Source organism: Anticarsia gemmatalis, chromosome 9 (genome assembly GCF_050436995.1).
Source record: "Anticarsia gemmatalis isolate Benzon Research Colony breed Stoneville strain chromosome 9, ilAntGemm2 primary, whole genome shotgun sequence".
NCBI lineage: Eukaryota > Metazoa > Arthropoda > Insecta > Lepidoptera > Erebidae > Anticarsia > Anticarsia gemmatalis.
The window spans coordinates 4,878,147-4,894,003 of NC_134753.1; the positions used below are offsets into that span (position 1 = coordinate 4,878,147).

At 32.6% G+C, this 15,857-nt stretch overlaps 2 protein-coding genes across 3 annotated transcripts in view; one reads left to right on the top strand and one right to left on the bottom strand.

Moving 5' to 3' along the window:
* LOC142975336 (muscle-specific protein 20-like) overlaps positions 1-15,857 on the top strand; it is a 33,670-nt gene that overhangs the window by 15,064 nt on the left and 2,749 nt on the right. The gene's annotated exons all lie outside the window — the stretch shown is intronic.
* Positions 73-15,392, bottom strand: LOC142975335 (myophilin). 2 transcript variants are annotated; one of them, XM_076118118.1, is made up of 4 exons: positions 15,131-15,392; positions 924-1,120; positions 670-790; positions 73-586 (listed from the first exon to the last, which is right to left on the bottom strand). In XM_076118118.1, the coding sequence occupies exons 1-4, from the start codon at positions 15,197-15,199 to the stop codon at positions 404-406; spliced, it is 570 nt and encodes a 189-aa protein (XP_075974233.1). In that variant the 5' UTR covers positions 15,200-15,392; the 3' UTR covers positions 73-403. The 2 variants fall into 2 exon arrangements, with proteins under 2 accessions (XP_075974233.1, XP_075974235.1); XM_076118120.1 differs by lacking the exon at positions 15,131-15,392 and adding an exon at positions 1,888-2,037.

Sequence of the window (15,857 nt, forward strand, 5' to 3'; positions counted from 1 at the left end):
AGCGCTGACGGCAATAGACGGCTAATTTTATTACCCTGCACTTTTTATCAAGAGCCAAAATAAAACAAAACATACTTACAAACGATATTTATTAGATAAAGTTAAATATTTACAATTAAATATTGGTAAAAAAATACTTAACGAAGTAGCATTGTTAGGATTAATAGGTACCTACTAATAAGTTTATATTTAAGACTATCACACGATCTTTGACGTTGTTAAGCATTGCAGACATTGACTTAGAAGAAAAATATCATAATAATTTCGACCTTCAATTGACATACAGACAAAAATACTGTTTTTTCCACCGAATAGTTCGGCATTGGTCTCATAACTCATTGGCAAGCGTTGGGAAAGACAAGTGGCGTTGAGAGTTGACACGCGGCGACGGGCGACCACGTTTTTACATATGGCGGGTGTTGCCGAAGCCGCCATGGCCTGACTGTGAAGCTCCCTTGTTGAAGCCCATCTGAAGGTTCAGTTCACCCTCATGCGCGCGGAGCTGCTCCTCTGTGAAGTTACGCTCGTTCTTGTCTGCCATCTTGGGTCCAAGTTGAGGGCCGGTCCATTCTGGATGCTTCTGGGTCTAAAAGAAAACAAATTTATTAATATGTGAAACAAACAAGGCGTCGAATGATACATTTCTGTAGTTAGATATGGGATACGTACAATTCTGCCTAGCGCGTATAAGCACAGAGTGACTTGAGGAATGTTACGCCTCTCGAACAGATCGGCAGTCTGGAAAATTTCTTCTTCTGGCACTCCATATTTCTTAATGGCGGCTTGGAACCTGAAACACGTTAAGATTGCTTTTAAAATAATTATATTTCTAAACAATTTTCCTTAGACTAATAATTGTCTCGTCTTGGCAGCGTGTACTAGTTTTTGTTTAGAAAACACGTAATGTATTGGTCATACAATACCTCTGAATGTTTTCCATTAGCTGGAAGTTGGTTCCCCTCTCTTGGATCTTCTTGACTGATCCTGGAGACAGTTTGTTGGCGAGTTTGCAAAGGACGATGCCGTCCTTCAGGATGTCTTCATAATTACCGTTGAGAGGCTCACCGATGACAGCGCTGATCCAGGTCAGCACCTCCTGTTCTTGTTCCTTGTTCCTAGGCTAAAACATAAACAACATTTTATTACACATACTTTCTCTTATTAATAGAGTACATTTCTCAAACATAAAACGGGATTAGTCAAGATTAACGTCAGTTAAAAATTCCGGCGCCTGCTGTTTGGGAGGAAACCCATAAATTCTTTTAAAAAAATATCGGATCTTATGCAAGTCTCGAACGTTGGCCGTAAAACGCTCGTTCCAGTGCCAAGTAGTTTGATGGCGAACGGACGGATTCCAGCATCACGGTTAAAAATAGCTGAGAGTTTACGAAACAGATCGCTTGATCCCGTGATGGGTTTTATCTGGAAACCTTTTTAGTTAAAGGGGTTAGATCACGACGGGAGAGACAGCTGCGCCCGCGCAACTCTCATTAATCTAAAGTATTCTGAAACATGCTACTGACGATTGACGTCAACAAACACTCGACATCATTATAAACTGCTACTATACAGTTGAACTAATTTTTAGAACAATGTTTATGTGTTATAGTCTATTTAAATAAACAAAAGCATAACGAAGTGTGAATTACAATACAAACGAAACTTTATGATATTTGAATGAACTGAACGTGTTTAATTTAAACAAACGGCTTGGCAATTTGTGTATAACAATAAATTATAATGTTATGAGAATAAGCAATAGTATATTGTATCAATAGATAGAAAGGTATAGAGTTTACATTTCACTAAAAAGTGTAATAGAAGATTTTTAATCAAATATGTTAGTTAGTGTAGTAATTGTAAAAAAGTGTATATGGCAATACGTACAGCCATTTTTATTAAGTCACAAAACTGTTACACTTGGCTTTGGGAGCGAGCTTTCGCTTCGAACTCGGCTTGTAGACTGTAAGCGGTGATGCCGCCCGCCCAAAGCCGGCTAGCGCTGCGGGGGCGGGCGGGATCTACCACTACTTCAACTACGTACATTATGTACATAATTCGTACGTAAATACATCATGGCGTCACCTTTATTTACAACACAGTATAAACTACTGAACCCTTCCATTCATATGTTCTGCCCACGTTGATGGTTTGATTGTTTCTCGCTGTTTGCTTTTCTTTATAATCAGTTTACATTATGTTTTTTTTAGCTATGTATATTGTCTGCACATTTGCTTTAGGTATAACTATGTTTATGTAAAATGTATGTATGTAGACGCAACGAGAGAGTACTACTAGTACCTATGTACACTTTTGATTTAGGTCTATAATACTATTTTTATAAAGTTAATCTTATTATATTAAATTTGACATTGCGCTAAAACGTTAAAGTAATACGATTCATTACAAATATTCTAAACTAATAGGCCTGTAACAGGATATACTAAATTGTATGGAAAATATTAATTTTAAAATTTTCGGACGGCCGGATACAACATAGGCGTTACATTATTTTTTTATAATGTTACCTAACAACATCATTAGAAAATATGTCAGTGACAAATGACCCGCGAATAAAAATACTGTTATAATTTAGTCTCTATTTTACAATTTAATATCTGATGGATTATTAACAGTTACCCTAGCCTAGTTTAGCAATTCGTAACATATACGAAACGATTTTTGTTCAAAACTTTTTGAAAGTTTCAACATAGCACCAGATATCATAAAAATATCAAGTTGAATCAAAAACACAAATATATTGAACAAATTTCATGATCATCAGTCACATGAAAGATCGCTTTTGCGACCAAAACTAACAACAGGGCAACGAATAAATAATCCACAAAATAAACATGATATTTTTCATCCCGAAATTTATTTCACATTCTTGAGAAAGTTTTTTGAGGCCTAGTAATAAATAGAGAATCTTATTGCGAAGTATATAGTCTCAAAGTTATTTCTCTAATGTACTGAATGAAATTCAACGGATAAAGTTATTAACACATCGTTCCATTACCGTCACTTGACCAATGTTTTCAAAGTATTCTTTCTATTTTATTATTTTCCTGTCCCCTTTCCTCTTTTCATAGAAAAAAACATGTTTACTTGTCTTTTCGTATTACTGTGTCATGGGCGTTAGTTATTTAATTTGTTTTTCATAAAATGGTTTGCCAATTTTGATTAACTTTACTTTTGTCATGTTTTTGTTTTTGTTTTAACTTACAGTGACTTTCCAATTATTCGTATGGTTACATATGAACTTGAACTCTCGCTTCTACTTTTGACTTCACGCAAAAAAATACAGATACGTTTTTAGCAAGCTGTTTAAAGTGATTCTTTCTGAGAAGTATTTTGAGTACAAATCAAACAATTCATATCTGTTTAAATGTTGATAAATCATAATAACATAACATCCATCAGCGAAATAATTTTCTTTACAGAATCTATTCGATAGTTCCACGGCCTGCTGCTACACACACAAACTGAAATAACCTCTTACAGATTCGTATTAAACAGTTTTAAAAACGTTTTTCATCAATATCAATCAACGCCGACGTATGACTTTCCCCAGACGGTATCATATAACAGCTAATATTTCAAAGTGACTGAACTTTTGCCAGATGACCTCACTACAAGTACACCTACAACTACACTGGTTACAGACTTACCGTCACCCACAGAATATGGGTATGAGGTATTTCATGCCTACGCCTTCCGGGAGTATAACAGCTTTTAGTCTTGTCATACATTTGGCCTAGCTAGACTAACAACTTACGACTGGATATCAGTTTTCAATGACTCAATTTGCAAGACCGTGATAGTATAATGTTTAGAGCCAGCTCCACAGCATCAAGACTATGATAATATTATGTTATGGCCAAATAAGCCGTGAACTATGTAAAAGTTTGTCGAATATGCTATCCAGTAGGTAAACTAACAGTAAATGTACGTAACATTTGTAAAATTGTACCTGCTAAGCTAAACGATGCTTAACCAGAAATGTTAAAATGGACACTAGAAACGTTAGACTAGTAGGTAGTTCTTTACGTATTGTATTGTATTATATGTCAGTTAAAGATTAGTAATTAATGAGAGTAATGAAAACAAATTAGAATATTATTTTTGTTCAGTTGATGAAAGTGAATTTGAATTTTCTTCTTATAGGCACGGAAGAGCTCAATGGCTTATCTCTTGATATGACTTGATTAAAATATTGTTGCTATACAGATAGTCTAATAACAGCTGTCATGATAAGTTATTGATTTAATGCAGTAGATAAAATATTTTAGAAAATTTTGCTATCTTAATTTTTTATCCGTATTACGAAACTTGTTGAATTTAGATAAAACATTTAAGTTTTATTTACTTTTTATGCGGCGAAATTAAACATATGGAGTCAGTGAAATTTAGTAGACTATAATGACGAAAAATAAGTCATAGTCAAACTCATTTTTTTTTCAAACTTTCAACAGTATATTGCTGCGGCAACTTTATGTAGGTAGTAGATATCATATACATGATTTACACGGAATAATTTTGATATATTACTTCCTTCCTATAACATTTAAATATTATCAACTTTTAAAAACATCTATTTATAGTATAGTTTACATTCTCCGATGTTGAGTAGAAAAGTCCGAGTGGTGCCGTGTGGCGCTACGTGTCGTAAATAAAAAGCTTAGTTTCAAAACAGCTGTGAAATACATACATACAAACATACATAGCTGTTTGTTTAATACTGAACATAAAATTAGATCACTTTCAAACGACTCCCGATATAATTTTTGTTTTAGACTAGTGGTCGCTTGCGACTTTGTCGGCGTGGACGTTTTCCGGCTTTCACATTTCTATTTATTATTGCTTCCTCATTCTATTAGTTATAACACGTTTTCATTATAGCCTATAGCCATCCTTAATATATGGGGTAAAGGTTTCCAGCAGTAAATTTCATTTAAATCAGTTTAGTAGTTTTTTCGTGTAAGAGTAACAAACATATCCATTCATCTATCTACACTTACAAACTTTCGCATTTCTAATATTAAATAGTGGGATTAGTGTGTTTAAAAAAACCGACAAACAAACTTTTCACATTTATATTACTAGTACAGATTTACCATTACGTTTGCTTGCGTCATTTGACGTCAACAATTTGTATGGGATCCGGTTTTTAACTTTGATGTATGGGGCATGATGTTCATGATGTTTAACGCTAATATTATTGATGTATAATTGTACAGTCAGAGTCAGAACAAAGCTGTGTTTGACTGCATCAAAGTTTGAATATTAATTTTCACATTGTTGATATTCATCCAGCATTTTTTTATTCTACTGTCGACGCTTTTTCTTTTTCTTTTTTTATAGATATAAATCTATATTACTAATTATATAAAGCTGAAGAGGTTTTGTTTAAACTAGAAAATTCGGTAAGAATAAACTAAGACCCGTTTAGCAATTTAATTATTTTTATTTGTAGAAACCGCGATAGTTTAAAAAAATATCTTAGAAATTACTGGTTTAAATTGAAAATTAGTTTTTGTGTTTCACCCATTTATTGAGCTAGTTACACCAGTCTCTATTGGCTATATAACATAACACTTTTACTATTAGAAGTGTAGCTGAAAACTAAAGTTCGCAAATAAAATTGTGGGCGATCGATAGTATTTAACAAACTTTTGAGTAAGTTTAATACGTGTTCTGCAACTGTTCACTCTGTATAAAAATACTTATAAGTGGGTTGATCATTACAGGAAAATTCAAGTATTATCTAATATTGTGCGATTAAATTAATTATTAAGTTTTTACCTTGGTTTACATAACTTGTTGGTAGGGTAAGTACTGGCCGGAATACATACATTTAACATGCAACGCGAAGGTTTAAGGTAACTTAATATTTAAAATACCTAATAACATAACGACTAACGAATTAACAGGCTTAATGCTCGCTGTTGCAAGTCCAGTAGCGCGAATCTCTATATTACTATCAACATCCGGCTAGCTATCGAGGAATATAGTATGAGAATCTGTTCAGCGCCCCTAGCGAACGCCGTAGGAACTATTTCTGCAGTACCTTTTAAATGTCAAACTCTCGATACTCGATAGTACCGACTATATAGAATCGTGTTAGTTGTATTATGAGTATTTTTAAGTTTTTAAAAGACATCGTGGCTGTCAGTGACTGAAAGAATGAGAAAATGTCTTATTTATAAAAATGGTAGTCAACTTAGTAATTTACTAGATAAATAAATTAACGAATACTTGTGTGAAATAAACAAGTGTACAAAAGTACATTTATGTTATAAAATTATTCATTTAGATTTATTTAAGGTCGTAACTCTGTTTATAGACGCGTAAATACGCTAACTCGTTAAAACTACATAGTTTCGTAATTTAATGTCACGGTGATTCTGAAGGAAAATCAACAAATATATTGGTTATTTTGGCAGGCTTCCGCCATTACTACCTACCTAAGAACAAGGCCTCTATAGAAACATTACTGCTTAGTTTAGATTAGAAGAAGATTAAGTTAGTTAAGTTAATTATTTTAGTTAAGAACTTTATTATTAACTCAAAAAACATTACATTTCACATTTTGCATCTGCTGTCTTTTTATTTGTCAGATGCGTTAATTTTGACAGATTTTTCCTGCATATTTACTATACTTTATTTACCGTAGCTGCTATTAGTCACTTATTCGTTAAAAACTAGCCCCTGATGATATATCTTGTATGTATATATTTAAAATCTGGCGCCTGCTTGACATATGTCAGACAGTATTGAATTTTATTGATTCTTCGTGACTCCGATTTTGAGTTTAAATCAAACGTTTTATTTCTGCTATCAAACGTTCGTGATTGAATTCACAATGCAAAATTGCCGGTCCTTTAACATTGGTAATGTCAGGTATCGTGTTCCATTCCAATTAGATTTATTGTTATACAAAAACTTTATATAAATAACTATTTGGCGTTACACCTGTGAGACGATTTCCTGCCTCTATGAACTATTGTTCACCGGCCAACTATTCTCAAATTTTGTATGAAGCACAAATCAGCGCTTCTAGTGGGTGCTGAAGGAACTAATTTTGAAGTAGGTACATTGAAAATGTATGTGTTACTCTATAATACCGAAGGTAGAAAATCACGCTACTGGATTGATAATAAAGAGGTAATCTCAAAAAATAGGCTTAGCACGTGTTGCGTGAGAAAATCTGTCAAAACTATTTTTTGAATAAAAAACGATTTAAAAGTTATCCCATAATTTCCGTCAGAATACGTAAATAAAATGTAAAATTCATCTTCAAGTTGTTGTATATAAAACAATGTATTACTGTCAATGTCCGTAAATTGATATTCCATGGCATTTCAAGGTTTATTAATTAAAATACTTATTATCGTGAAGAGGCTCTCGTTAAAATATAATAATATACAGACGTGCAATAAGGAACAATTACTTTTACCCGATTACGGTCTGGTGATAAAATGTTTAATGTAGTTTAATGCATATTAATAATAATATGACAATGTACATAAGTATATTGTATATGGCTCCTTTCTGGCGTCAAGTAAATTGCAATTTAACTGTGTAGACCTTTAGACTTTGTACTCTGCAAACTATAGACTGTAAAAGTTGTAAATTGCAACAAAAGAGTACAGTCATTAAGTTTTCATACATTTTTCATAACATGCATGAGACTAAAGTCTAATTCCGTCCGCAATGTCTTTATCATTTGCTAATATTTATCCAAATCCTTCCATAATGCATCATCTTGATAATCTTCCAAAACGATTTACCCCCGGTTTCTGAGGTATATTTAGCGGTAGTTTATCTATTCAATAGCGTCTTTTATATTAGTTTAAAAGCTATTGAATAGATAAACTACCGCTAAATGTACCCCAGGAACCGGTGGTTGGCAAATTTGCCGTGAAAGAAGGATAAATTGACCAACACACTTTCATATTATGTATGTACATATTAATGGACCTGTACAATTTACGTACACATGCTATCCATTTTAACGCGGATATAATTATGTAGAGTTGTCTGAAGACGCCTATAATATTTATGATTATGATATTTTTCAATAATACCTGAAAAGTGATGGTTATCCATAACTTTAAAGTTATTATATTGATTTACATTACACTGTGAAGTGAATACAGTGATGTTTATATTTAAATTCATGTTTTGTTCTGACTACTTATGGACGCAATAAACAATTTCACATGGAATGTATAGGTTTTTCATGTGCATACTTGACGTTTAATGATGACTATTTAAAAAAACTGAACACAATACATAGTAATTTAATGTAACGAAATTTTAATCTCAGAGTTAAGAATTTATTAATATTTATAGAAAAGAGCAAAAAATGTGAGAGATTTGACTTCTTTTTCTATTTCTATTTTACCACAAAATTAGGCGGAAAGCTGCATTATTAACTCAAAAGGCACTAGAATTATAACCGAAAAAATCTTTCAGCACAGACGGAGTTGCGAGCAAAAACGAATCATTATTAACCAAGACAAAACCAACGCAGTAAATAAAGCAGTAGAAACATCAACAACTACATTTTAACAACACCATATATCTATTAATATGTACAGCGTGTTGTCGTCCAAACATAGAAGATTTATTTGTACCACTAACTTAATCTGACGTGACAGTTTACATACGTTATGAATATGGCTTTATAATGTATATATTAGGATTGAAAGATACTCGATCTGTTCTGAAAATAACGTTGGCTTATCGCCAGAGGAACTTGGCATGTCCGGGAGGGAAACCCCTGAGATATTCACCTGGTAATCAGAACGGTAATGCATATTGCATTACGAGAAATATTATCAAAATAAGGTATGGGAAAATATGAAAACTGTTATTATCTTTTTTCGAAAAACTATGTGGTTTTTTAACGGTTGCTGCTTCTTCGTCATTCTGATGTGTAATCGCGATTATTTTTTATAAAACATAATGTTAAAAGTTTGATCTAATGATAAAATTATTGTATTTCGAAATTAGCAATTACTGTCCTTAAGTAGTTACCGCTGGTTTCAAAAAGATAGAACCTTTATTTTACTCGGTCTTCAAGGTCAATTGATTGAATTTTCTCAGGAAACCAAATACTTAAAACTGTGTCTGTATAACTTTTAATAATCTTTTATGATTAAAATAATACAGTTTAAACCACGAAATAAATGTTTCCATCATTTTTGTAGAGACTAAACCATAAACCATTTAATTAGGCCGCAGTTATGTAGCTGTTCAACGTGAATTTTTCAAACTCAGGTTGACTTAGTGGGTAATCTAAATAACTAATACCAAGGTGTACCACTACAAGTATAATTAAAATAATTTAAACTAATGCGGTCAAACATGTAATGTTCTTACGCATAGGTACAGTTTTTCTCGATAGAGCAGTAATTTAAACCATTGAATTCAACATACTCAAACCATGATTTTTACTTGTTCCAAAACTCATTTCATAAAGAAATTACACCTCGGTCGAATAATACAATTATATAAAACGTGATTTTAAACGCACCATTAAAATCAGAGCTTTGATTTTACGAATATTAAGAAACTCTATAACGACTTTACCATCTAACTATACATCTTATTACAGTTAAGAGCCATTATTACTCACTAACTTGAACTCTTTGTCAAATAAAACTATCAAGCAAAATCGTATGTAAGTACGAAGCTTTGCTGCAGGCTAGATTAGGTAATATAAACAGATATATATAAAACTACACTGCAGCAGGTGGTGACTGGTGATAGAATGTTATCGCGTCATGCGCAAGTGCATACGATAAGCGATTTACACTATCTATAGGTCATCTATTGGTTAATCGTGGAGTTAATCGCCAGATTAATAAACATCTGATGACCCTTTTGACCGAAATGTCGGAGATTACAAACATTGTAATAAAGATAACAAAATAGGTTTTCTAGAAATGGTTTTCTTCTTAACTTTTAAACTTTAGTGTTGCATATTTATTACTTAATAGGATACGGGATTTAACGCAACCAAGCATTTTACCTTTGAATCCCTGACGTTCAGGCGTAGGTTATACTGGCCTTGGTCATAGGCTCAGTGAATACTACTAAATTCGACATAAAAATATTGAAATCAGTATAACATACGCATAGAAGGGTAATGAACAATGTGTAGTAACTTATAATTGCCTTCATAAAAAAAACCTGCAAACTATCCGCAGTTAGAAATCTTGGGTATCATATTGTTATAGGCGCTCTTTAATAAATCCATTTAAAATTTGCATATCATATTGACTGCCTTATATTAAACCTATGATGTGTCTTTTGCAAATCGGTAAAAACGGATAAAACATGCAAGTTGAAAAACTTATAAATTTAAGTTTTACATCATACTACAATAAATTCAGTTTATTAATAATACAATCTTTGTACCTTATAAGATAGAGTCGTATCACAGTAAGGTTGAAATAGCGCCTTAAGTTTTCGTTGCTAAAAGGAAAATCCTAATAACCCAATAATCATTTACTTTCACCAATGTCATTAAGTACAAGATTAACTGATAAAGTAAAAGTGATAAGCACTAACGATTAAGTGTTATTAATAGCTATTTTATTTTAATAACAGCTTAACGTTATCAAAAGCGCTTAAGTAGACATCTGTGTTTAAGATACTTAAACTTAATCTAAGCGACTATATAACTTGCAAATAGAAACATGTAAACTTACAACACTAATTATATCTATTTTATAACTCTTCCAATAGATGGCGTTAGTACAGGGTACGTAAATGTTAGTGATTTTTGTCTTTTATACTGATATTATACTGTGTGTTACAAAACAATAAGAAAAATTATGAATTGGCTAGTTATAGGAATAGGTCTAGTTCCTTGTCAGAGTCTAATTGGTCATGGTGTTAAAAACTTTTATTTGTTCATAAAGCTCCAATATAATTATTTAGGAAATAAAAGGAAACCTCGGTAGACCCCTTAACGCTAACGTTCACGAAATTAGTTGGTACAACAAAGATCCTTGAAAATGTAATTATTCTAGAAGGATTGTATCATTTGCTGCATGTTGTGTAAATAAATAAGTTATCAAAAATTAAGTTAAGAAAATAAATATGCAAATAAATACTTATGAATAAAACGAGCCAATTGCGACTTGGACTCGTGTGCAATGAACTATCGCAGTTCCCGAGATGCAGCCTGGTGACAGACAGGCATTGAAGGGTCCTGAAGGGTAAGGATAAGCTCTTTGGGTATGGAACCCTATAAAAGAAATTGCTTTGTAAATTACCACTCGCTTGCAATATTGCAAGCGAGTGGTAATTTACAAAGCAACAACTTCTAATACAAACTACTTCAATTGAGTATATATGTTACTGTAAAAGCCCGGACTGTGGTCAATCCTAAGATTTTCCGGTTAGACCTAAGATTTACCAACTCTCAACGGTAAAAGTCCAAATAACTCTATTATTTCGAACTTTTACCCCTATTCACTTGGTAAATCTTAGGATATACCTCAAGGGCAGGTAAATGTAGCTAATATAAAATAATTTAATAGTTATAAAGAAGGAGTTTTCGGCAAACCGACATGGGTAGGTTAGGTTAGAAGGCTGAGGTGGGAGCGAGCGAAGCGAAGCTCCCACCTCAGCCTTCGTGGTTATTTTTTTTTAAACCACCCAGAAGGAGGAGCCCCGCGAAGCGGGGCTCCGGCGACATCTTCAAACTCTCATTATAATTATGTTACGGCATATAATTATATCCCTAGCAATATTACGGCTCAAACACATTACAATATGACTTTATCAACTTTTACCGTGTCATTATGTAAATCCTAAGATTTGCCAATTAAATGGTGGTAAAAGTTCGAAATAAAAGAACGTTCGGACTTTTACCATTGAGAGTTGGTAAATCTTAGGTTTTACCGGAAAATCTTAGGATTTACCACAGTTCGGGCTTTTACAGTAACATATATACTCAATTGAAGTAGTTTGTATTAGAAGTTCCTACTTAAACAATAATCCTGGCAATTATTGATAAAATACTGAGAGTTCTGACGCAGCAATCACTATTAATAAACAACTAAAGATAAATTTTCCTCAAATATGGGTCCAATAATATATTCAGTGGTCATACAAGTAACAATCGCTTCCATACTTTGAATACAATAACAACAATACATCACTAAGTTTTATGATGCATACAAAATAAATATGTGCAAAAAAATTCTAAGAATTTGACGCACTTTGTTTTGTTTGACTCATTTTGAGGTTAAGCGATATTAAGAATAATAAGCCCTAAGTTTTTATCCTAATACTTCGTGCATCTGAATAATAAACTTAAGCATATAGCATTTAGGGACATAAATTGGCCATAGTTAAACGGAAACGATCCAACCCACACAGACGTAGTTTCGAGATATTTAACTTTAAAATTCAGATCGTATTCCGTCATTGATTCTCCACTTTAACTTTGGGGACTAACTCAGGACTATAACTTCATGGCGGGTTTGAATTTTACTTGGATTGTTTTCGTGATATTAAAATTTTAACTTCAAGGAGTGTTTTAATAGTGTGGGTTGGATCCTTTCCGTTTAACTATGGCCAATTTTAGCATAATTCTCTGCTGTAGCCTGTGACATCGTCTGCGTAAAAAAAATCACGAGGTAAAACATTTAAACTATGTTTTAATCCAATTTATAAACTATACTATAACATAGGCAGGTATATGTGTGCTTAATTTAATTAAAATCCATTTAATAGTTTATGCTTGAAAGAGAACAAAATTTTCATCCTCACTAACTCTCACATTGATATAGTAAGTAGCAGAAGAGGATTAGATTAGATTATGTATATCTATGACGCGAAAGAAAATGGTTTTATTTTGTCTGCGAAGAGTCTAAACATCCGCATTTTGATCACTAAATATCTTTCAAATGATAACTAAACAGTAAACTACACGTTATTCCTTAATTTGGCAAACATTCTTATAGCCAGCTTCTTATTATATTCTCTATCCTTTTCTTTCTATTGTTTAATTATACGCTTGGCGTTACAATAATAATTTAAAAATAAATAACTCAAATAATGGATGTTCATAAATACTGCATAAATATTATTTTCTTTACTAGTATGCCATTAATATGTTAAAAGAAAAATAAATAGTTCTATTAAATGTCCTTTTATTAGACAGTTAGACACATAAGTTAAACAATTAGTATGAATCATACGTGATTCATGGGAAAAACTGACTTATTTTAACTTTTAACTTATCCTTTAAAAGAGCATTAACCTTTTCACCGCCAGAGTAATATTGAAAATCGGTGTTCCCCACGCCAAGCAATAAATTCCTTCGTTTATACCTACAAAATAATAGTCACGGGAAAAGTGTATATCGATAAAACTTCGATTAATTTTACGTGTTCTTATATTATGAGTAAAAATTGCATAAAAGTACCACAAAATTTTATTGAATTTCTCCCATGTGTCAACTTTACACTACTCAGTACTCATTACCCAAAAATAACAATGATATACACGAACAATTTGCATAAAAAAAGTACTTAATTCAAATATTTTATTCAAAAAGTCACAGCACTAATCCCAGTTGTGACGACACCTTTTGACGTTAAGAAACGCCACTGGCGTGGTCAGCGCTGCGATTTCAAATTTTGCCGCCTTATATTAGAGATGTACCAGTGTGGCAAGTCGGAGTGAAGTATAATATATCGTTACGTTTAATCATTCATCTGAATACGTTAAATTATAATCAATACTCAATTTTGCACAATTGTTTCGTACTCGTATCTTACGATTTTAATAAATGTAGAAATAAAATTTTCGTAATATTTTTCTAGTCTATAAAATTTATTTTGACACACACTTCTACACCTTCTAACACTCTCAACAGCTCTTCTGTCGTCATTTGACTTGAAGACATTTTTGTGGCGCAGATGGTGTACGAAAAATTTATTATACACAAGAATTTATGTACCTATTATTAATAACGTATTGCAACAACACTACGAGTGTCCAGCAGCGCGGGTGACGTCAGAGCGCGCCGTCTGATTCCGTCAGTGGCGTACGAAGCACTGTAAGGGATTCCGCTAATAGAGATGCGCGAGAGTTGCCACAAAATGATCGATTTGCACTTATTTAGTCATGAGTTTATCACTAGATATGGTAGTTTTATTACATATTTAGGTTTGTATTGAATCTAATTTAAAACATATCAGACAAAAAATTTTTTTTTCAGAAAGGAGTGAAGTATTTCAATTTGTTTTCGAAATATTGCATAAAGTGTTTAGATTGTAGTCCTTTTCCTTGCACATCACTAGTTGACGCGTCTTCACGTCTGTGGCGTGGATTTGCGGGCTAAATTTATACATTTTGCATGATGATTTACTTTGTTTTTTTTTCAGGTACAACTGTCTAATTATTATATGTCTTTGTGTAATAATGTAATAAATATGTTTAGGTAATAATAACAGGAGAAAGAAAACACTTGAAACGTATTGTTGTATGTTTATTTTGAACTATAAAAAAGTGATATTTTTGACGTGCTATCACGTCGATGGCGTCGTGAGCGATTTTCAATTTTACGTCTCTTAACGTCCGTGGCGGTGAAAAGGTTAAGAGCAAACAGGAATACTTTACAACAACAATTACTCAGTGACTCTAGCAAATAATTCACACTTATGTTATGAAAATCGTTAGGACCTGATTTATTGTTTTAATCATACAAAAGAATATTTTTGATGTGTTGCATATTTCTATCAGTTTTAATAAACTATAGATGCCTGTGTACAACTTCTATCTCATAGTTTGAGCGTTCGAAAACTCACGATGGATAGCGTGTTATTAAGTATATGTAATTAATCACTACATAGTTTATACAAAGTCGCTTTTTGATATCTGTCTCTATGTGCTCAGATCTTTAAAACCTCCGCAACGGATTCGATGTGTTTTTTTAATAGATAGAATTGAAGAGGAAGGTTTATGTGTAAAAATTGTACCTAAACATTTTTTTGTAAAATAACTTTTTAAGCCTAGCGAAGCCGGGATGAGCCGCTAGTAAATTATAATAGACAGATATTAATATTAAAGTAATCATAAAATGTCTTAAACATACCTTAATATAGAAAATCCCATAAATACTGAAGTCACTGTCTTGCACTTGAAAACCTATTTCCTTATCCATAACATTTTCTTAACGTCGTTTGTATCGTTACCCTAAAATACACTTATTAAACTAACAATAAATTACTTTACGATAATTACAACAATAAAGAAAAATGTTTAGGGATGTAGAAAAATAGGAATAACGCGATAAAAGGATGGGCTGTTACAGCCGAGTACAGCAGTATGGAGCCGAGAAATATTAACAACATTGTCACACCGTGTTCACAACACAATAAACCGCTAGTACTTGTACCACTCGTGTGTATCCTCTTTGAATGACTGAATGATTTTAGTAGTAAGTAAATATATAAAAACAAAGGCAACCCAAGGTTCAATATCAACGCGCTCCTTATCAGTGACTGCAAGTATCTCTGCGTTCTGTTCAAGAACAATCAGTCACATTTTTTTCCCGACTGTTATGCGAACAATCCATCTGTGGCGTGAATTTTAAACTAAATTCACATAGGTACTGTTTAAATAGTTATCATTGTAATTTATTGCGTTTAGGTGAAGATGGGTATTGAATTATAATTAGTTTAACCCGTGCTGCACATTTTAATGGCGTTAGTTGTTTCTATAAACATTAAACATCGATAATTTCATTACAAACTTGTGAAAATAATCTTTACTGACATTATGTGTCTGAAAAATGGTCTACAAAGTTAGGGCCTCTACAT